This window comes from Lingula anatina, chromosome 10, assembly GCF_051362555.1.
Source record: "Lingula anatina isolate TDL-2025a chromosome 10, LinAna3.0, whole genome shotgun sequence".
Lineage (NCBI taxonomy): Eukaryota > Metazoa > Brachiopoda > Lingulata > Lingulida > Lingulidae > Lingula > Lingula anatina.
Genome location: NC_141776.1, coordinates 14,463,281 through 14,486,964, shown reverse-complemented (window position 1 = coordinate 14,486,964; position 23,684 = coordinate 14,463,281). Strand labels below are relative to the sequence as shown.

Sequence of the window (23,684 nt, the reverse complement as noted above, 5' to 3'; positions counted from 1 at the left end):
GTTATCATGTGTCAGAATGATAGAACATCTTAATTTCCGCCATGAAGGCCAGGGATTTAATAGGACTTTTTTTCCAACCTCCAGGAGTCACGATGAATCTAACACCAGGAAATTACTGGCTATACATCATGTTTATTTAATAACACAGTCTGATGAGTCCCCATTGAAGCTTTCCAGGCACTCTGTGAACTGGGGGTTTAGCAGTAGTGTAATTCGTATTATTTTTTTACTGTGCGTGCATCTCATGTCTGCATGCACATGTGCACACGTGCGCACACACACATGAACACACTCACACACACACACACACACACACACACACACACACTTAAGAGGCCATAGGCTGCTAGCAGCTAAATAAACAAATTCAATAACTCACATATTTATGATTATCCCATTTATTTTGCAGTGCACTGTTCAGCATCATAGGACCCCACAGTATTAGTGCGCTAGAGATTATATAAATGTATTTTACATTTTAGAATATAGGTCAGTTGATATCTGCATATACATATCCACGTGGATAATCTCTTGGCTCATGCGAAGTGGCTATTTTGCAGATGTCTGTCCAGTGTGGACATGTAATAGTATTTACTAGGGACCAGTCAGTATGCATGGATCTCTAGGGTGACGATATTTTTGTTGTGTACAGCGTAAGTTTTTGTAGTATTTCTACCTTACACTGACATTCTGTATGGGACTGTGCTACTTAGTGCAGAAATTGTTGATAGCCTCTGGCATTGGGCAGGTTAATATCAGATTTATAAGTCTGGTGATTATGTGGCTCTTGAAGCTTTAGTTTGATTGAGCTGTATTAGATTTTTTTTACCACTTCTTTAACACGAAGCTGGTTTAGGTTCATTTTCTGGGAGGAGAAAGCCAACATTTCTATTCCCAGAAGTGTAAGGACCGACTTGTGTATCATGGTGGGCAGAAGGAACGTCTTTGTAAGGGGAGGGGGCTTTAGTAGAAATTTAGTATTGTTTCAATATAACAGAATCCACTAAGACTGGGTCCCCATGCCAAATCAGCTAGGGGGTAAAGATCTGTAATTACCCCCTAACAGCTTTACTAGGCGTGATAGACATTTAAGCCAGTTAAGTTGATTGCAATATGGTGCGAATCCCCAGGGAGATAGATTGATCCAAATATCTGTGGGAATGGTCCCTAAGAGAAGATCTATCAGACATGAACTTTTTTTTTTTCTGTAGAATCATAGAATAGCAAGATTTTATATTGGAATCGATTCTTATAGGGCCTTAGGCATGCTGTAGACTACTAGTTATACAGTGTTTTGTCCCACAAAAAGAGTTCAGAGATTTGTTTTATCTTTGATCAAAAGACTGCAGATTCAAGTTATTTCTTTTTTTTTTCTGCCATCTGAATAACACACAATGGATAGGAATATTCACATAACAGAAATCATTGATCATGTCCTCATCAAAAGGTCAGTTATTCCTGAAGTGGGTTGAAAGGAAAGCTGTTGTGTGACATCCAAGAGTTTTCATTGAACAGATCGTAGTTGAGTGAAAGAGCTCATATGTTGTTTGTTAGAGGAGGAAACTGGTTAGAATTTCTTGAATCAGTCAGATTTACTGTAGAAATTTTCAGTAAAAAGGCTGTTGTTGGGGTACCATTTAATGAAAATCTTGGTAACTGAACAGCTTATTGGTTCACTTCCAAGGCTCCGTTTCAAATGAAGAGGTAGATACAGAACAATTACATTGATGGAGAATGACAAAGTAACAACAGTGAGAAGCTAAGAATTATTAGTGATTCTCTGAAACGCTTCTGGCTACACTCACGTAGTCACTTTATTGCCAGCAAATATCAGTGCCTTTAAAGTATAAAGAAAGCCCTTAATTATTTATTCATAAATCAATGAATTTATTTATATTTTTTGCATGCAAACATACCAGGCCATGAAATACCATGATTTGTCTTTATGCTTTAAATATAAATTGAAACCTGACCAGTTTACAAAGTGGTAACTGCACCAAAAAAAAAGTTAATTTACAATGGACAACTGCAGAGGTGTGGTGAATATATTTTATTGATTCAATATCTAACAGCTGGTTGATTTTGACAGTGTTTGAATGATAGTGAGCTGTCACGATAACCAAACATCATTTTACTCTTAGATTTAAATTATAGATTTTAGCTAAATCATGAAGTGCCGAATATAGTTACTGTTATATTAAATATTATGTCATGGTGAATATTATTACAGCACTGAAATGGGGAACATGAAGATGCATTCCTTGAATAATGCACTTAAATCTTTTAACACGTACTAGAAGACTTCATTTTGTGTCAGCACTGCCTCATAATTTAATAGCACTGGCATTCCTTTGTTATTGTGCACACTGAGTACAAATGGGAGGGAACTCTGCCCAGTCTAAAAAACAGAGCAGGTTTTATTATAGATGTTTTATATTACGATAATGATTTTTAGGTGGTACAAGCTTTATAATGGGCGTGACATGCCCGCCCCCTTGTCTAAATATAGAACCATACAGCATATTATGCAGCGAAATGTATAAATTGAGGGGAAGAGTAGTCCTTTGTTATTTGCCTGCCACAGCAGTAGGTAACAATATAGCTTATGTTATTGATTGTGTTCAGTCGTGGGTTGGCCACTCAGTATAAAGGGTGGGGTCCATTTCAGGATGAATTTTATTTCTTCTTAACTGTCTCAAGTTTTAAGTTTTTAATGAAATTTTGACTTTTTAATCAGTCTAAGACAGTTTGACAAAGAAGGGATCAAATTTAAATAGTTTTATTTTGACAAAATGGATGATTAAGATTGAAGAAGAGAAATTTATTGAGTGGGATCGAATGGTAGGGCTCCATTGTTATGTGTCAGGCAGAATTTTTGTTGTAAAGAAGTAGATTTGTACAGTAAAAAAAAACAGGTAACATTACAAAGGCAAAAAAGGGAGGGGTGTGCTTATAACCTGTGGCCATATAATTATCTGAAGATGAACAGGTGAAAATATGAGATATGACTGAACTAAATGTTGACACTCATTCAGTGGCCTATAGGTAAGGGCCTGTTGAATATGCCTTATGTTGAGTAAGGTGCACAAGTAAATAGTGTTGTGTGGATGAAGACTCAGAAAAAGATGTGATTTTAGTTTAAGTTCTAGTAAATAGTTCTGTGTGGATGAAGACTCAGAAAAAGATGTGATTTTAGTTTAAATACAGTGTACTCAGCTGTTTGAACACTTTTATTTGGCAGTTGGAAGATTTTGATACAGATAAGCTTGAAAATTAACGGCATTTTAAAACTCCGTGAAATGCTATGATGATGTGTGATATTTGATAATATTTACCTAAAACAGCAATTACTAAACTTAGTAAAAAAAAAGTTAATTTCAGTATATGTCATGTCAGGCGTACCTAGGCTAGTAAACTTGTATCTGAGGTGAAGATTTGGGGGGGCTAAGTTTTCAGGGCCCCGTAACTCGAAGGCATCATGCATTGCGACCGAGCGCAAGCATCTCAATTCCATAACTCGCCCATACTCGTCCCATATAATACATTGTAGCCTCTGTGTGATATGGCTATTCGCAATATGCCATGCTTTCGAGTTACAGAGCCCAGTTTTACTAGCATTTGGCATGGGGCCAGTGGTTAAAAAAAAAAAAAAAACTTGTTCTTTGATATTAAAGGGAGCAAGTTTCAAGCAAACAATGTTATTTAAAGCACACAGCTTCATTATCTTCCCATCTGCATATACACAATACCAGCAAGCTGGTGTGTGGGAACATGTTTTACAAGTGCCCCCAGCATTCTAATTATTACAAGGCTACAAGGATCTACAATACTCTGCTTGTTATGTGTTTTTTTGGATTATGTCAGCTGTTTCTTTATACAGCGAGAGATTGATTGTTTTATGAGCTACGTGTTATAAACTTCCTTGTGCAGTATTTGGTTTTGGAGAGCTCTGATAAGATATCAGCATGCAACATTAACACAGTTTACAGCCATAGGGTTATTTGTCTAAATAAAACTGTAGTTGAGCAATGAAAATTTTTCTTAATTTCTTTAATTGCTGGATGCTATGTCTGCTTTTTGCTTCAAAAATTGTTAGATTCTGGTTATCTAAAGGTCCACTGGGGTACATTGGAGGTGGAATTATTATTATTTTTTATTTATTGTTATTATTATTATTTTTTTTTTTTGACATGTATGATTTGTGTGCCATGGTTTATTGTTAAAGTTCATTGCCCCTTTTACTGGCTTATTTAAGAGTTTCTCTTTTTCACACACACACACACACACACACACACACACACACACACACACACACCAGGCTGCATATAGTCAGATATTAATTTTATTATATCCAAGTGACATCCATGTACAGATAGGGATAAATATGACTTCTGTGGCAGGGTGTGGCGGATAGGCGTGTGTGAAGATTTGTCGTCTCAGTTTGCTCAGTACACACTCCATGAGTGACTAATCACCAGCACGCACTGGTGTGTGGCTGCCGTCGTAACCGTCAGATGCCTGGGGAGGCGTAACCATAATATGTACTGAACAAGGTGTTTGTTTGCTCTTTATATTATAGATGATGAAGTAATGGTTGATACCTTGGTCTGTCCTCGTCACTTTTGGTAGGTCAGACTTTGTGACGTAGTTTTCAGACTGGGGGTAGCGTTAGCAATTTTTTTCACTTAGCCAAATCATCACATTTTTGTCAATTTGTTATCAAAATGGTTATAATTTGGCTAAAACATGTCAAATCAAGCCCTTTTTCTTTAGCCAATTTAAGTCAGTTTAAGCATTTGGCTAAATTGGCGAGTCTTAGCGCTACCCCAGTCAGTGTTTACCAGCAGTGCAGATATACAGGCCTATAGGCTGTGCAATTCATCTTCTTCATCTTTTCACATTATGCAAAACAAGGCCATTTCTGCCACAGTTTCTTGGTTGTTGATTTGTCAGTTATAGTAGTTTTTAATCCCTGTCCGTGCTCCTTCTTGCTAACCACCGAGTCCAGGAAAGGTATGACTTCATGATAAGTATGTTGACATATTTTGCTGCAGTTTACACATAGTTTGATCATAAACCTGTATGGGAGATAAGTACTGTAGGTATATGACACAAGACAAGGAGTGTGCCTTGTTCCAATACAGCTACTGACTTTGTCTGCTCTACTGGTAGACTCTGCTCATAGTAGGATCCTGGATAACAGTATCTTGAGGTAGAGTGTCCTACCCTAATCCCTGTGTGTGTGCGTGTGCGTGCGTGCATGCATGCGTGCGTGTTGGGGGGGGGGGGGGGGTAGCACAGTCACATCTATTACAGGACTTTTTTAAAATCTTTGTATTTGGGCATTATTTTGCCAAAATGTTGAAACCATGCATTTACTATTTCGTATTCCACTTCTTCAGAGGTAAATCACTTCGTTAGTAGTGGCAACAAGTTGTTAGATCTTAACATAATGCATATTGCTTCCAAATTTCATGCCAACTAAAGTTAAAGGTTATATAAATGAGTAACTTCAAAAGAATATTACCTTTGAAAGGTAATGGGATCATGTTAATATCAAATTATCTTTTCCTTAAAACTACCCCCCCTTCCTCCCCTACACTTTAATTAAAATTGCAAGCAAAAGAAATTAACCATATGATTTATACTGCAGCTGCAATGATAATTAAAAGAACCAGCACAGTGGAAAGTAATACCCCTCCTCTCTCTTCTGCATATTTTATTTCATTACAGCTACTCACATAAAGGAAAAACCCAGTTACAATCACACGAAAGAACACAGATATGTTTCATTTGTAAAGCGTGTCTTATGTAAGAGTAATATTTACGTTTCTGCTTTACAGAAAGGAGAACTATGCCTTTAGAACGTTGAGGACGACTTCACATTGCAAAGGACGATTCACAAGGGGTGACCCACAAAGATGGTGATTTTAGCAAAGGTGAGGAACGTGTTTTGTGTCGATTTAAATACTTGAAATGTCCTGTTATGATTTGTGTTTGCATTTGGTGGTATTTATATTTGCATTTGGTTACTAGTAGCCGTGTTTCAAAAATGTCAGTTCTTGTCATTCAACAAACTTACTATAAAGATATTTGTTTTTCACTATAGAAAATGGATAGTTTGTGACTTATAGTGTGCAATTTATCAGTATAATTGCTCCCATATGTGATCAGTAAACTCGTTAGCGTATGAGAGTGCGTAATTACGCGTTGTTTTACTGTTTTTACGCATTGGCTGGAGCCCCAGCGCGTAAGAATACGCACACCTTTGGCTTTGAAGATCGGCGAAGTTGACCAGTCCGTTGACTGTTGACGGTCAGACTCATGTTGAAAATGTCATAATTGATTCCCAAGTGTCTCATTTTTTTCTTAAGATATTTGAATTACCCGACTAAAACATGCTTCTTCTTTCACTGACCCGCAGAGGATGACGTAATCTTCTCTGATTGGTCATAATATGCAAGTTTTAGGTCAAAGCACGTGTGCCTCTCTTTAGTATAAACAAGGTATGAACAACGATGAAATGATCGTTTTTTTATTCACATAATTGTTCAACATTTTAATTGAGCAACCATACGTTTAGGACCAATTTAAATCACTCGCCCAGACCAAATACTTTAGGCCAGTAACCCTTGTGACTTTTGTAGTTTTAGTCGTCAGAATAAATTTTTAGTCGCATTTGACGAGCGGGCGACCGAGAATTTCCAGCTCTGCTGATTACCAATGATGACAAAATGACGAGAAAAAGGAAAAGCAAAGGAAAAAAACAACAGTCAATTAAAAGGTTTTGTCATGCAAGGTAGGCAATGTTATTTACTATAGATTTCAGAGTCCGACATACCTACTTGCGATGGTTGCGTTTCGCAACTAGTTTTATCAGCCGGGCAACTAAAATTTAGCTGGTAGTTGCCCGGAAACGCAAGTGACTTTCGGCTGTTCGCTTGCCCGGAAAATTTGAAGTGTAAAATTTATTATCACAGACAAAATAGATCGTTTATTATTGGCAGTCATTTGCCGGTTGGAAACAAAGTGGTTTGCAGCAACCATCTAGCTCCAGATTTGGCCAGCTTAGAAAACAGTTGAACTTGAAGTGCTGCGCTAACAAACATAAATAAAAATTATCTTTCAACAAACTGTGAAATAATATTTCTAGTAATTATTTACAAATTGAAAGCAAAGGTTTTATTTTTATAAACAATTTAGTAAAACTTAAAAACGACGGGTGCCTATATATAATGTTCCCGACTTGACCTACTTTTTGTCGGCATCAATTTTAGGGAGAAACACTAGGAAGAGTAAGAAGTATGAACATTTTGATTGATTAAAATGGCTAAATATGTAAATTTTGTGTCCCTTCTCAAATAGTATACTAAAAAATGCTTGTTTGACAGAGACGGATACTGGGTGACTACTTGTCAGTGTCCAGACATTTTGGCGCCGTTCTCTATCTCTCCCTCTCCAAACTATTACAGAGCGCTTGTTTGACCTATTTTTTTTAAAAACTTTACTAAGGAAGCAGTTAGGCTTAATACACAAAATTACACCTTGATGAGCATTTTTTAATTTTACCCCTTCATTTTGAAAATTACCCCTTCTTTTTTTGGGCAAGGGGTACGGTACTCCCTTAGAAAAATCCTACCGAGTGCACTGGTGATCTTATGGAATGACTTTAAATTTTATTGATTCCAATTAAAGGGACAAAAAATAGGATTAAAAACGCCTTTTTAGTGCATGGATTGCTTCTTTTTTAACTTATCTGAGAACAATTGCTATGGGGAAAGCATAAAATGGCAGGTAAATGGCCTTAATCAATATCGAAAAAAAGAATCATATTCACCGTCCACTTTCGAACCCCGGGCGTCAGCCATCTTGACACAGTTTGAAATAACGCGGCTTCTCGACTCAGATACGAGATGTAAACAATGCAGACAGCATGTCGTTTCGAAGGTGAGCGTGGACGTGAAGGAGAAGAGGAATTGCTCACCGAATCTTTGCAGGTAAGCGAGTTATATTTACCAAAAGTACTTTAAAATGGGAAGATGGCAGTGGAAATCAAAATATCTGGCAGAGGAAGTTAAAAAGCGTAGATAACTGCTAATAATTAACGTTTCCTCGGGTAACGCACTCGCAGCCAAATCACTCGCACTGGGTACGTACTACTAATTATATGAAGCGAGATAGTGCACTTTACCCCTGAGGTGTATAGTTCTGTAAAGCAGGAGGAATACCCTTTTCTGCTCAATGTGGTCATCAACCAGTACTTACAGACTAACCTCACACCATATTCTCGCAGGGGAATCCCATGAGATATACAATGTAACTCGAGTACTAGTGGGGTTAGAGGGTGTTCTTTGTACGGCACGTAACTACGTTAGCTTATTTGTAAATTTAATAATATTGTCAATGAATATGATTTTAAGGAATGATTTTTTAGCCTTTCAGAGGAGGAATTGGGTGATACACCCCTTCAAGCACGAGTGAAGAGATCAGGTATGTTAATAATTTTAGCAGTATAACATGGGCGGATCCAGGATTATTTGAAAGGGGGGGGGGGGGGTCCGCGGATGCAAAGCCGACCCCCCCTAGTTGGCGTGGGGTCCTGGGCCTGCTTAAAACTTTGGTATTTTAGAGGGTGAACAGTGCCATTTGGTACGGTTTAGCACTTTACTGTAGTAAATTAGCTAGTCAAAATTCTAATTCCAAGTGGGGAATATTAGTGTGATTTTTTTACATCAGTTCTTTGAAACCATGTGTGATTATGTTATTTCTTCTTGTGGCCTTTATGATTTAATGCAGCTGCAGATATTTAAATTTAATTTTTTTTTTTTTTTTTTTTTTTTTTTTGCCATAATCAGACTTGCTTCTTTATAATAAGTTGGTTATCATGTAGTGATCATGCCCTCTGATTTGTTGATTTTTGTTAAAGAATAGTGCTGTTATGATAATATCAATACATTTTTTTCTTTATAACCATTTTATGTAATTTTACTATTACAGTGCCTCAAGTTATGTCTGGAAAACTCATACCAGGAAGCACTCCAATCTTACAATACTGCATCACTTCAATGTCGGTGTGACAAGTTGTGTAAAAGACTGCTACAAAAAATTTGCAGCGATGACCACGATCCACCACCTTTTACCAAAACCGAGTGAACAGTTTTATATTATAATGCCCATGTACATGTATTTAAAGTGACAAGACTGAGATCAGCGAGAGCCTCAAGGCCTTTATTTTCTGTGCATTGTCAACTCTTCAATAATTTTATAATTTTGTCAAATACATCCAAAGATTCAATTCTAATGCAATACTTGAAAACTTTTTTAGAATATATTTTAATGTCGAACATGTTTTTCTAAGAACTAGCCCTTTAGTAAATTAACATGTACTATCCAACTGTTATTATTAATTAACATATTGTTATGTACAAAGTACAAGCTGCAGTATCAATGAAGCATTAACTGGGTAGAGATTATGAATGAAATAAAAGTTTAAATATTGAAACATCTTTTATTTATATTTGGCAAAAATACAAGAATAAACAAAGTTTGCTACATAAGTTTGGAATTTGGCCAAATCATCTTTATTATTACCTGTCACATGTAATGAATAAGACATACACAGATTCTGTAAGCTAGAATGCATAATTATTTTCATACTCATTAATGCCATCTTCATAAATAAGCCTTCTATTCAAGCATTCACAAACTTTCACATTGTGCAGTACACATTATAGTATGATAACATTTTTGAGAGAGACTTATTAATAGCCAGGCTATCATGTTAAGAGTCTGATGTACATGCAGACCCATGAGGATTGCAGATCAACAAATTATCCCCCTCTCTCTGTCAGTGTATTGACTCATGTGAGCTGTCTCCATGCAAAGGGATGTGTCATAAGAAAGGACCAACCCAACTTACACAAACATAAATTGTTTCATCAGTAAGATATTCACACATACTTTTCCAAGATGTGCAGGGAATAAATAGAAAGGTATAAATATTTCTTTAAAAAATACAGGCATACCTTCCCTGCATGAATTCTAAATAATGGCTGAGTGGAGAATTGAATACAGGCACAAGTGTTCACTCAAACCGTTTTTGTAGGTCTTAAAAGAAATGACATGCAGTCATTTGCCAAATACAGAATTTTATGCTGTAACAAAGTCACAAAACTGCAACTGGTGATCTTACAAAATCTAACAACACACTGGTTTAAAATCAAGTTGAAATCACAATATGCCACCAGTACCATACTCCATAATACATTTGATGTCATTTAGATTTAAGAAGTAAATGCTGGACCAAAATGGTTTATTCTCAATATCAGGCATATGACTTAGGTTTGGGAGGAAAAACCACCTTGATTTCCAATCTGTCTGCATTATAGCATACATGTAAATGCTAGATGGTTTGAAGTCAGCAGATTATGCTTTGTCACATTGGCAAGATGAGTTCACTGAATATATCCTGTAAGCAGCACTCGAAAGTCAGGAAAAGTCTCTCACTATCCAACTCGTCCCCGCTTTGGACCCTCAAGAAAAGTTCATCTTTTTTTGGTGGAGAGCCATGGAGTTCCTCTTCCATGTAAAAAACTCTTCTTCAGGACATCATACTGGCAGTTGCTCATAACCTTTAGGTCTAAAAAAGCAAATCAAAATAATAATAATAATAATTTATTAAGATTGCAACCCAGTGGGTTGAAGTTGTACATAGTGTTAAGAAAATTATAATGAAAATAAAGTGAATATTTGCTTGAATAAAACTGAGTTAAAAGACTGCTAATTGAACTTTAAAATTATTGTACTTAGGATAAAAGACAACATAATACTATTGGAAATTTAAAAGTGCATACGGAATAAAAGAGCATCAGAATCTGTCGGTCTTAAATTGTGGCACTTTGTTACTATTGTTTGATCTTAAAAGAAGATTGGATTGATAATAAAGATGTGATTCAGTTTGTCAGAGGATTCAGTTATTTTGTAAAAGAAAGTTTTGCACAGATCTCTTCGTTTATCTAAAGTACACATATGCCAGGTTCAGGGTTTCATCATAGTGTAGGTCAGGGAAAATAATCTTCAAAGCACGAGTTTGGTCAGTCTCTTAGAGTTTGCATTGCTCTATAGTTAGTCCTGGATGCCACACAGGGCAGGCATATTCTAGAATTGAGTGCACAATACTTTGGTAAAGCTTAGCACGTTTCAGTTGACGGAGGAAATAGAGTCTTGCATTATGTTTACATTATGTGTCGCCAATTTGGAAAAAAAATTGATAAAAGAGAAATCATGCACCTATATGCCTAATATATGAGGAGTGAATATCAGCTTATTAAAATTCTGCTTACTCTAAAGACATGTTTTAGTCCCATGTTGGATCATCAGGATCCTTTAATTCCCTCTTTTTCAGCATCTTCCTCCTCTTCCATCTGCACTTCTTCCAGTTCAGGCATACCATAGGAAAAAGTTACCTTGATACTGCAACCAAAAAAAAAAAAAGCAACAGTACATAAAATAAGATAATCGAGTTTGAGAAAAATTATGTAAAAACATAACTGAAATAAGTATAAAACTCAACTGAAATAAGTATAAATGCCATTTTTCTCAATATGATCACCTTAAATTATCTAGACTGTCATCTTCAACTGCACTAGTATTAACTACAACTTAATTTTGAAGTTTCTTGATCACTTCATATTGGTTTAATCTCCGAAATACTGGTTGGAAGTTAAAATTGTATGATCTAAATTATTACTCTGGACTATTTAATACATTAGAGAGATGTACCAAACATAAACATGCAATATCCCCTTTCTGATTTATTTATTTTTAATGTAAAAAGGAGACAAATTGTCTTTAAAATATAAAATCAAAATACTACTATTTATTTTCACTTATAGTTGACATGCCATTTAACATTGGGTTAAACTTAGATACAATAACAGCTTCTGCACATTCATTTTGGGATTTAGATGCCTAAAGAAATAGCATCTTTGTCATATGTCTTAATTACTGTGGTATGCCTAGATGTTAGAGGCACAAGAAATGTGCCCTCGGTAAGTCAAAAATTCGCCCTGGTCATTGTAATGTATATGTAATGAGACTAGTATCTCCCACCATGTCCGTTTTTATTTAAACTTTCTTTGCTCTATAAACTAACCCAAACCCTGTCAGAGTCGACATATGAGCAACACTTGCAATTTCTGTCATCGATACCACTCATATTAGTTACAATTTCATGGCATATTTTGACAGACGAACCTGACAATCGTTAAGATATACAACGAACACACGTAAATAAACATAAGACACCAGTGAAAATATTTATTAAGCACAGAGATTTATCTCAAAGATTATTGTAAATGGTACTCACAAATCCAGTAAATACTTCGCGGCCAGGCCATTCTTCGTATCCATGGCCACCCAAGCAGGTTTTCATCTGCCTTCTTCCTCGCCGGTGTCTATTGTTTGCCTGTCGTACATTTGCTGATACACTGTTTTACGCATGTTTTTTGTAAAGGCTGTTTCTTTTTTCTTTTTGTTATCTGTCTTCGCTTCTTCGAAAGACTTCCAGCATAACTGAGCCTCCTGTTTCACGTTGTCCTTTCCCGGCAGCTTGAACTGGTTTTAATTAGGTCGCAATACGAGAATCTCGCGAGATCCGGAAGTCTAGAGAGCTCAATTATGAAAATGGAGGTGGTTGTTGGTAAACCTCCGCTTAAGCGGAGGTTTTCTTTTTATTGTATTTTCCAAAAATGTTACAGAGCGATGGCGAGTGCCGGGAATGATAGATTAAAGGTTGGTCAATCGCGGAAAAGTAGTGTTAACCTCGGGATAAATCAGGATAAATCAATTTTGGCGCGAAAATCCTCTTTTGTGTCCTTTTAACTGATGTTGGGATAAGATCAGCACTGTTTAACACTGTAGTGTGATGCTATGAATGATTGAGAGAGAATGTGTCGTTATTTTGCAAGAACCGTCGGTAATGTTTTTTTAATGCTTTATTGATCTTTGGACTGTAATTAATTGATATCTTATTCAAGGTTGTGTTGAATTAGGTTATGATTTCTTGTTCAGGGTCAGGATTGCCTTTGAGCTTTTTTTATTGATATTCTCATTTTAAATTCCAGCTGTCTGAGTCTCTCTCTCTCTCTCTCTCTCATACACTTCATAACTTGCCCATTTAATTTTTACCACAGCATATGGTAATAATACAGTTTTTATCACACCATGTTGTAATCTTACATATTTATTACTGGTTGGACCGTAAATCATAAATTAAAACATGACACATTTCATGCATGTCCAACTTACTGTAATAACTCGTAATTGAAATAAAATTTTAGTGATAATTGAATTGATAATGATGGAATAAAAGTACCAAATACACTTAATTACCAGTAAGCTAGTGCAGGGATTAAACTGCATATTATGGAATTTCATATTAACGTAATAACCTTTACTTCATGTCTTTTACATCATGTAGAACAGGTCTTAAAATGTACATTAATACAGTTCCACAATAGTTCTAGAGCCTATGAATTTTCTAGTAAGCGCATTTAGTGCTAGCTAAAAAAATTAGTATAATTAATACTTGTTGTATTTGTTACTATTATTATTATTATTATTATTATTATTATTATTATTATTATTCTCCCCAGGGGGACCATATCTGGTTGGACCCAGACCCTAATTATTATTCTTGGAATTATTGGAACTCTATATGTTGCATGTTAAAACAAGAACAGATAATTTACTAGTACCTACCTGTTGAGTAAATTATTATTATTATTATTATTATTATTATTATTATTATTCTCCCCAGGGAGACCATATCTGGTTGGACCCAGACCCTAAGACCAAAGGGGAGTTTGAGGTGGCGGTGGGGGCAGTTGTACGCATTTCAGACTCGGGGAAGATTTGCGTCGTGGACGACGATGGCAAGGTGAGGGCAACGGTTTTGTTGACAGTGAAGAAATGGTTTTTGTTTTTGAATTCACTCTTAGTTTTTAAAGAAGAGGTATGTTACTAGTCAGGGATGAGATATTTCCAACCATCGGCAGATTTCTGGCTTTTTGGGATCTAAAATACATGTATCATTGGCAGTTGTGAGATTTTTCAGACTATTGGCTAATTTTCGGACTTTTTGGTAGTTAAAAAGGCTCGAACCTGACTAATGTTTGTTTGCCTCATCAACCATGCTGCTTGCTTTAAACCAGACCTTACTTACAAGCGTAATTAAAACCTTAGAGCAAAAGAAAAAAAATGCTCATATGGTAAAAGGAGAGGAGATACCAAGCTACAAGACCTAATTACAAGCAGTTTGCTCTCCACTCACTTGTACCTAGGCGGATGTCAACTTGGTGATACAGGTGACATTTGTCAACCAGGGTGACAACTTACGCAGCATTCTCCATTAAAGGGCAGCAGAGGGCATCAGTGCTTACAGATTTAATTGCTGTTCTTGGAAGAGTTATGGCTGTAATATCAACTAGTCTGTAATGACCTTAAAAATTACTCAAGACACTTAAAAACTCATTATTTAGTTTTGATTTGAGTGGGTTTGGAGAGAGGGGAGATAAAGCCACTGGCCAAACATTATAATATGTGTCGGGTACCTGGAACTTATTGATATGCTTGAGGCTTCTCTACTGTTCACATTATTTCATCACTTGAATGATGAAGATATTATTCTCGGAATTATCGGTACTCTATATGTTGCATGTTAAAACAAGAACAGATAATTTACCTACCTGTTGAGTAGGTGTCCCCTTGCATCCTTAAACTGAATACTTTCATCATAAAATGTTGGTAAAACACACACAACCCGACGTTGTTTCAATCCAAAGTTTGTATACCTTAAATTTCCATAGGTTGCTAAGTCCCATCAAGTTTAAAGGCAATTTCTGTGAAATGATTCGGTATCATTCAGATTAAAGGTTGGACTTGTCAACTCCAATGTAGCCATGATGTTAAAAGTATCACAAAGATCTGTATATACTTCATGGCAGTTTTTTCTCTCAGTAAAAAAAAATAAAATTAGGAATAGATTCATTCACTTGCATGGCCCAGTGTATCTCCAAATGGTGATTGCCAAGGTGTGATTAAAAAACTGTAGATACTTGTTGAATTCCCCCAAGTTCCGGAATGTTAATTAATATCCGCTGTTATCCAAAGTGCTAGTTTCTTGACTACAGTCACCAGCTAGAACGAAGCTGGTGGGGGACATGCAATCTCCAAATTCGTTTCCATGGCAATCGCTTTTTCTCGCTCTCCTGGGGCAGTCCCAAACAAGATTACTTGGAATATATATTTTGTGCAACGGAGAGAGGTCACTCTTTCCTAAGAACTTGAACTGGAAGCTGTTAGAAGAAGTCAAGAGACTTTTTTTTCTTGGATGTACTTGTAATCCCAAAAGTCTGAGGGCAATTGGTTTAGAAACAGTTTGGATACTGTTAACATAAGGATGAACTATTTCAGCAGGATTTCTTGGAGTGTAAGCTTTTAGAAGAAAATTTATCCCAGGATCTCATTCTGAAGAATTCTTATCTACCAGGAAAGCTGGAAGAGGCAACGTCAGAGGAATTCTAGCAGAGGAATTATAGCAGTTTCTCAAATTTGGTCACCATTTTAACAGAAGTTATGCAGGATGGATGTGCATACAATTTATGTCAACCTCTATCCATCGTAGTTTAGGAATTCATTCAGCACCCTTCAAGAAAGAATTAACTCTCTGAAAATAATTTAAACAGTGACTTTACCTAGTTCAAGACTGAGATTATTTGCCTTTATCTGAGATTGCCTTGGATGTTTTTATACCAAACTAATATGTCACATATGGTCTAGAAGGATCTATGCAGTGAAATTTTACCAGAGTCCTTGAAATTTTACTAGAGCCCTTGCCAAATAAAAGGGGCAGCAGGCTTGTAGCCAACTACTAGTATTTCAAAGGGGAGAGTTCTCATCTTAAAAATAAGTGAACCCTGACAAATGGAATAAATCTTAGACCAAATTTTGATTCACAGCAGACATTTATTAAAAACACCCCCACCCCTGCCCACAGAACTGGGGAAACAGTTGTTCAGTTTTCATGAAATGTTTGGGCCATGTACTAGTAGATACCATTATTGGTGGCCAAAAGACAAAACATTCCCCATTCAACTTCCTGTCTTGTCCAGTATAGTATTTACCCACTAGCTTTCATCTTGAAGTCAGCTGAAACCCTCGCTTCACCATGTTTCGCATGCCAATGGACTGGCAGCCGGGACCCCATGGGAAACCCCCTCTGCCAAAACCGCGGAAATCCAAAGAAAAGGAACTTTTTGCGCCATGTTTGTTTGAGTACGACTCCAAGCACGGCTGCATGCAGAGGTGCAGGATTTGCACCCGTATGAAATTCAGGGAAACTTGGGTTGGTATCAAGGATGGGTTTCTGGAAAATTCAGGGAATATTTTTTCAGTCCTAGAATATCCCCAAGTTGTACATACTCTGTAGCATGAAACAACGGATTTGTATATTTTAGCATGCCTGGCACAAGATAACAGAATAAAATTGTTGTGAATCAGTGATAGTTCCTTGTAAGGGAGTGAAATAGTAAAATAAAAATTTCTCAACTTTGCAAACTGTGTAGTAATAACTTAATTCTTAGGTTTAATGAATACGTGCATCTAAACCCAATGTGTGTATCAGGCATGTAGTGCAACTCTAAAAATTAATTTTATTACTTCATACTTAATTGACAATTATCGCATTATCTTATTAGGAACACTGGATTAAAGCAGGACAGAAAGTCCGCCACATGCACGCGACATCGGTGGAAGGCGTTGAAGACATGATTGCCCTTGGTGACCTTCACGAAGAGGCCATTCTCAGAAACCTGTTCACAAGATATCAGCAAAATATGATATATGTAAGTATGCATTTCAACTGTGGTTCCCATTACTTTTAATATGACAATTTGTTTCAGTTCAAATTGAATGTTTGATGTTTTTTTTTTCTTGTTGGTTTTCTATATTTCTGCAGTAAGGCCACCAAGCTATTTCTTCCTACTTTTTTCTTATAACCCAAAATCATGTCTCAAATCTACACTATTGCCAATTTAATGTGAACAAGGTTTGACAACTTTTAAGACAGCCAAAGCATTTAAAGTGTTTCAGCATGCAAAAAGGTACACAGTGCAGTTTTAAATGGTTTCTGTTTTGAAGCCACAAGAATGGGTTGATTAGTGCAGATCTAAGAAAGCTTATTGTTCAGTGTGGAACTGGCTTATTAAATGTTGAAAAATGTAAGGAAGAGGTATTTTTTATTATGAACTAAAAAATTCACCTTTTACAGCATTATAGCTCTTTAAAGAGGATGGTTCTTTTTTTCATTTTGCTAGAAAATTTGATATCTTTCCCTTTTTTTTGCCTTGTTAGAATAGAAAGGAATTTCTGTCCTTTCTACTTGTGAATTCAGGTGTATAGAATTTCAAGGATTCCCCAGTCTTCCTACAAAGGCACATTGCTTAAACATATATAGAAGATTACTTAGGAGCAACAGCTTTATCATGCTCTGCTGAGTTCAACACAAAGATTATATTCAGCACTAATAGATAATAGATATTCACCATAAGGATGTATTTGCCCATGCAGAATGATATTAACGGGGATAACTATTTAGGTCTTCGCTGCAGATGCCCTGGATATCTTTTGGTGTGTAGAAAAATTCAGATTAATATTTAATAAGATGGTTGTAATGACTGCATAGAATAACCATCTGGTTGGATGTCATTCATCAGGCTTGCACTAAATGCCTGGAGAGAATGAACTGACTGCTGGATTTGATTGACTGTCTCAATGATAAGGATATATTTGATATAGATATTTGTGTTGTATGAAAACACTTAGTCCCACCCACTAAAAATTAACTGCATAATTTCAGAATAATATTCCTCCTCAAAAGTGAAATTGAAGAGAATATTCAGTGGTGTTATAGATTGCTCCTGCCTCCCCCCCTTTCCCTCCACTTTTTCCCCTACCCTTCAGTTACCCATATCACCAATTTCAGTCTTGTGCCCCTCCCTCTCCCTCTCCCATATGTCACTATATCCAACCCCTGCCCTCCCCCGTCCCTCCCCATTCACCTCCCCCCCCTCCATTGCCCATAATACCAATTAATATCCCATGTCCCCCCCACCCCTTCTCCACCCACAAATCACTACATCCCTCCCCTTCCCCTCCCCTTCCTCCTCTCCCCGCCTATTTCATTGTCTATAACCCCTGGGGCTGATTTATTATATCCTGTGAACATTGTTGTTCTCCTCAGGGCAACATGATACGTGGACATTTTATATCTGGTATTATAGAGAATTGATTTCTACATGGTTTTATATAATTGGATTTGTCCTTGAATACAATTTTACGTGTACAGATTTGAGCACTTGATCAAGTGTACTTTTTATGACCAGGAATATGTGGGTTCATTAATATAACACATAAAAGATAATTACATTGCAGACTTGTTCTTATGATTATAAATGAAGAAATATTGCTTGAAAGGAGAATAGAATGCACATTTACAATATACTTAAAATGCAGCCAAGCTTTATAAGTGCAGTCAAGTCTTGATAACCAGTACTCTCACCTCTGAGACCATACGGTGTGATATATAATTACTAGTACAGAGGTCAGGTGCCCTGGTACCAACTGACCAAGAGATGTGACCCCGGGGCAGTGGCAGGTGACTTAATGACTGGGTCCAGACTGGTCACGGAAGGGGGTGTGGTCCCAGGGTCATTTCACTGACCGGGTCATTGAGTCCAGTCTGGGTGCAGGGGGGGGGGGGGGGGGGGATGAAAAACAACCCATTTTGACATGAAAAGGTCCACTCTGGGTACAAGTGATCTACTTACAGGGAAGTTACGGAAAGTTTCTTGGTGAAAGGTCTACTTTTATCCAGAAAAAAAATCCACCATTGACATTGCTGGCTAAAACCCAGACCCAGTTCTGAGATGTACAATTCCAGCAGTAATGTTGCATAATGATGCTTTAGCCAGTGCTTGAGATTATTAAATTTCATGGTTTTGATAACCTTGATATCTATCTGATACACAATCACACCAGTAATGCTGTACATTGATGTTGTACCATATACTTGAGACAATTGAACCACTTTGTCTTATCCTAATTGGCATAAGTGGATAAGAGCATGAGCTTGGTGTTATTATATTGTGATTCAGCTACTGGGATCAGTGTTTGTGATATATAATCTGATGAAATTTTACAATAAAAATGGGATTTGTCTACCTTTTCCATGTAGTGCAATTATTTGGCATAGTGCAATTATCAATTCTGAAGATTTTTCCATTAAGTACTGTACAATTTTTCAGACAATATGTTTATTTTGGAAGATTTTTCCACACACTACAATTATTTAGGACTTCACAGTAGTAGCATTAAGCCTTTTTTCATTGCATGATTTTAATCATATAAAAAAATATTGAAATACAATGAATTTTCTTTAAATAATTCACGGCACACATTTTTAAAAAATGGCACACTTTTTTTGACCAAGTGGGCCAAAATGGCCCGACCAGATTTTGACCCAGGACAATCCCTGCTAACAGACAAGAATTTTTCCAAGAGTGAAAATCTAAAAAACGTTACAAAAGTTGGAAGCTCCACTTCACTATGACTTATGTTTTAATTTAAGTCAAAAATTGGAATAAAATTTACAAAGGATACATGATCTTGTGTTAAAAGATTAGAAATTAAGATAGGCAACCCAGATGTAAAAAGGATAAAACTTAATTAAATGCCAGAAAGCAACCAAAATGAAAGACGTTTAAACTTAAACCTTTAAACATCCTATTACATCTGGCCTGAAAATTAAAAAGCAACAATTTAAAATGCCAGACAATAATATTCATCAAAAATGAAGTGAAAATATACAGCTTGATTATTTTGTTGTGGGCCGATAAAAAAAGGTGTGGGCTGACAAAATTTAATTTGCTCCAGCCCACATGTCTGGTAAGTTTTCAATCTCTTTCGCAATCACTGCATGCTGACACAAGATTCCATCTTATGGCATCAAATTGTTTCCTTGATTCCAATCAATATAATTATGCATTCTAATAGTAAAAGTACACAGAAATACTATTTCTCTCTCCAGCCATACACAGGTTCTTTCGTGGTGGCAGTGAACCCCAACCAGGTGCTTCTAAAATTCCAACATATATTCATCTAATATTATAATGCTAATACTATACAGAAATCTCATTTCTCTCTACAGACATACACAGGTTCCATCCTGGTAGCTGTAAACCCATACCAGGTGCTCCCTATCTACCACAGTGAACAGATCAAGGCATACAGGGACAGGAAGATAGGAGAACTGCCACCACATATATTTGCTATAGGAGACAATGCTTACCACAGTATGATGAGATATAGGCATGACCAGTGTGTGATTATCAGGTGAGAACACACACGCATGCACACACACACACAGAGAGAGAGAGAGAGAGAGAGAGAGAGAGAGAGAGAAATAGACAAAATAAGTAATTGATTAAAAAGGAAAGAAAGAATGTTTTTTTGCCATTATAGTACCATATGGTGCAAAATACAAAAGTTATGGTGAATAATTTTGTCAGAAAAAAAAGGAATGTAAGCTGTTGATTAAAGTAATTATCAAAGTTACTGAGTGTTCAACAGGAAGTTCTTTACTGAATAGAAGAAAAAAAGGGAATTAAGGATTGATAACATATCATGTCCATTTGATTCATTGGGGTCATTTTTGATATTTTTCTCCAATATCTTTTACTCTCTCCTCCCTCTCCCACCTGATCCTCATCAAACCTTTCCCTCAAATATGTTCTCACAAAAAAATCAAAAATTTAAAATATAGATAATTAAAACAATGCATATTGTAACTATTCCAGTGGAGAGTCTGGCGCTGGTAAAACAGAGAGTACCAAGCTAATTCTTCAGTTTCTGGCTGCAGTCAGTGGGCAGCACTCCTGGATAGAGCAACAGATTCTGGAGGCTAACCCTATTATGGAAGGTATTTTACTCATAGCATAGGTGGGAATGTGAACACGCATGCATGTACATGTACACTTACATTTTTAGAAATGGTTGGTGCTTGAAAGACTTTATCTGAATTACTGATAGCAAGAAATGGCAGTTAATTGCCATTGTGTAATTATCATAATAATAATTATTGCTATAAATTTTGTGTTGAAAAAAAAACAACAGAATTTTGAAACAAATGCAATGAACAGAAGGATATATATAAGTGATGTCTGATCTAGGTTTTACAAAAGAAAATATGCCTGACTTTACAAGTAGCAACATATATATGTCATTATGATAGAAAGACACTAAATCAAATCATAATTTATCCTTGCAGCCTTTGGAAATGCCAAGACAATACGTAACGACAACTCTAGTCGCTTTGGCAAGTACATAGACATTCACTTCAACAGCAAAGGCTCTATAGAAGGTGCTAAGATAGAACAGTATTTACTGGAGAAATCTAGGATTGTCAATCAGGTGAACAACAGGACTGTAGTAATGATTATTTTTTAAATGAAGTTGTTATTTTTGGTATTCCTTTATTATTATTTATTTTTTATTTATGTATTTTTGCCGAAGAAATATCTGCTTGAGATTGTTATCCATACCATTGTAACTTGAGAATGTGGCAGTTTTTTTTTTTCTTAACAAGCTTACTTCAATTTTATTTGATCATAACTTTTTTTTTTTTTTTTTTTTTTTTTTGTATTGACCATAAGTTTTTTCTATTGACTTTCGCCTTGTCATGTTGACCTTAACCTCATGTTGACCTTAACCTTACTTGACCTTCACCTTGACCTTCCAGGCCCATGATGAAAGGAACTACCACATATTCTACTGCATGCTGGCAGGCATGACCAAACAGCAAATGGCAGAGTTGGAGCTAAAGGATGCCACACACTACTATTACTTGGTTCAGGTAACTTGAAACTGTCATTGGGACTTAACAGTTTGCTTTGTTTTATATTAGATTGCACAAATTGTGGTAACTCTCTGGAATCTTAAAACATTTGAAATTTTTGTTGATCCAACTCCATTTATGTAGAGAATTATAGAATCAGATTCTATTCTGGAAATCTTTATGAAAAAGTTCCAAAAGAGAATTTATAGGAGAAGCAGTTTATCTTTTTTAATTTGTCTATGAGTAGAGATTTGTTGTAGTTTTGTTTGTTTTTTTTATCACAAATTTCCTTTTCAGGTGTCCAAATCTGAAGCCTAAATGAATTTGTTGATATTTGCATTTCACAGAAGTTCCTAGTTTGCTTAATAATTTTTCTTTTAGCTTTTTCATTGCCTGTAAATTTTAACTTACTTGTCTACAAAACAATAAAATAACAAAGTAAAATTAATTGCACATTATCTTTGAAAAACTTTAACTTTTTTATTCCGTCTCAAAGTAGTTGACCTTTGATCACTATTTTTGCACAGCGCGTCTTACAGCTGCACATAACATTGCCCTAGTTAATGACCAATCACTTTCTTCTTTTCTTCAAGGACCCATCCAAGGTAACAACAGGCTGATGCTACTTCTTTGACCTATATTCTTACCCTTTGAACTTTGAACTTTACCCTTTGACCTATTTGCCCATATATGGTGATGTATTGCATGGCTGGACCCTGATAGTGTGTGGAATTGCGTTTGCTCAAATGAGTTAGGTGTTCGTTGGGGATACCGTGTACTAATGATTGCGTTGAATGTTATGATATGAGTTGAAGAATGGTACTTATCTAATGCACCAGTGCTCACGTATAACACTAATATAATTGATCATGGCTGATAAAATAAAGAATTTAAAATTTAGATCTTTACGTGTATGTATGTATTTTTTTTTTTTTTTTTTTACATATTTTTTTTTACATATTTTTTGCACAGAAAGTCGATTCATATCAACTTCCGTCGTTGATTCCATGTCATATTTTTCAGCCGTGATCCTAACCTTCATTGTCCATATTCAGGGTTTCCCATTGGTTTCCAGGGGCAAGTCTTAATTTTTATGAGGTCACAGTAGAAAATAGATGAAATTAGGTCAAATATGCATACTCATGGCATGGTTGGTCATAGTGGGAACCCTGATATGCATGATGAAATATAAAGCTCACTTGCTTGAAGCTTGATGAAACACCTTATGAATTTTGAACTGCAGCAGCTCACTCCTCACTCAGATATCATTTGATGATGTGATGGCCTGAAGATGTAAGAACTGTCATGAATGGACTCTCCGTTTGCACTGATTTTAAGATAGGAGTTGCACAATTCAGAAAATTCTTCTCTTGATTTTAATTTTTGGCAATTTCATTGTTTGAAATTTGGAATGCTACTTGCATGGCCTATTTTCCACTATACTTGCGTTTTCATTTGGTTGTTGTCAAATGCAAAACCATATTACTGTTGCAGTTATGTTAAGTTTGCAATGCAAGTTGCTTGAACATGCACTCCATTTCATTTTTCCAATTAGTAAATTGAATGTCCCTATTATTTCACTTTATTGATAGAGTAGTCATGAAAGTACAACATGCATTTTTGCTGTATGGAAACCTTTCACAGCATCAGTTATTGTTAGCAGACAATGAACACAACAAAGGCAGATAAATTGGGGTTTAAGTCTTCTTACACCATTGCAAATAACAGCAAA

The 23,684-nt window shown here is 36.1% G+C and overlaps 2 protein-coding genes and 1 long non-coding RNA gene across 8 annotated transcripts in view; 2 read left to right on the top strand and 1 right to left on the bottom strand.

Moving 5' to 3' along the window:
• Positions 1-23,684, top strand: part of LOC106174726 (myosin-VIIa) — a 74,208-nt gene that overhangs the window by 5,237 nt on the left and 45,287 nt on the right. For 4 of the 6 annotated variants that reach the window (XM_086997032.1, XM_086997033.1, XM_086997034.1 and 1 more), the window contains exons 2-9: positions 5,844-5,939; positions 13,820-13,939; positions 16,758-16,904; positions 20,267-20,451; positions 20,916-21,037; positions 21,386-21,528; positions 21,857-21,970; positions 22,546-22,557. In XM_086997032.1, coding sequence (XP_086853158.1) covers positions 5,922-5,939; positions 13,820-13,939; positions 16,758-16,904; positions 20,267-20,451; positions 20,916-21,037; positions 21,386-21,528; positions 21,857-21,970; positions 22,546-22,557 — 861 coding nt within the window. In that variant the 5' untranslated portion in view covers positions 5,844-5,921. Of the gene's footprint in view, positions 1-633; positions 654-5,843; positions 5,940-13,819; positions 13,940-16,757; positions 16,905-20,266; positions 20,452-20,915; positions 21,038-21,385; positions 21,529-21,856; positions 21,971-22,545; positions 22,558-23,684 lie in introns of those variants that run through there. The other 2 variants (XM_086997035.1, XM_086997036.1) reach the window with 2 other exon arrangements.
• On the top strand, positions 7,717-9,502 carry LOC147759653 (uncharacterized). The gene is made up of 3 exons (XM_086997045.1): positions 7,717-7,997; positions 8,435-8,490; positions 8,998-9,502. The coding sequence occupies exons 1-3, from the start codon at positions 7,732-7,734 to the stop codon at positions 9,075-9,077; spliced, it is 402 nt and encodes a 133-aa protein (XP_086853171.1). The 5' UTR covers positions 7,717-7,731; the 3' UTR covers positions 9,078-9,502.
• LOC147759652 (uncharacterized) lies at positions 9,555-12,545 on the bottom strand. Its single transcript, XR_015331330.1, has 3 exons — positions 12,368-12,545; positions 11,343-11,472; positions 9,555-10,639 (listed from the first exon to the last, which is right to left on the bottom strand). It is a non-coding gene; the product is annotated as an uncharacterized LOC147759652 (long non-coding RNA).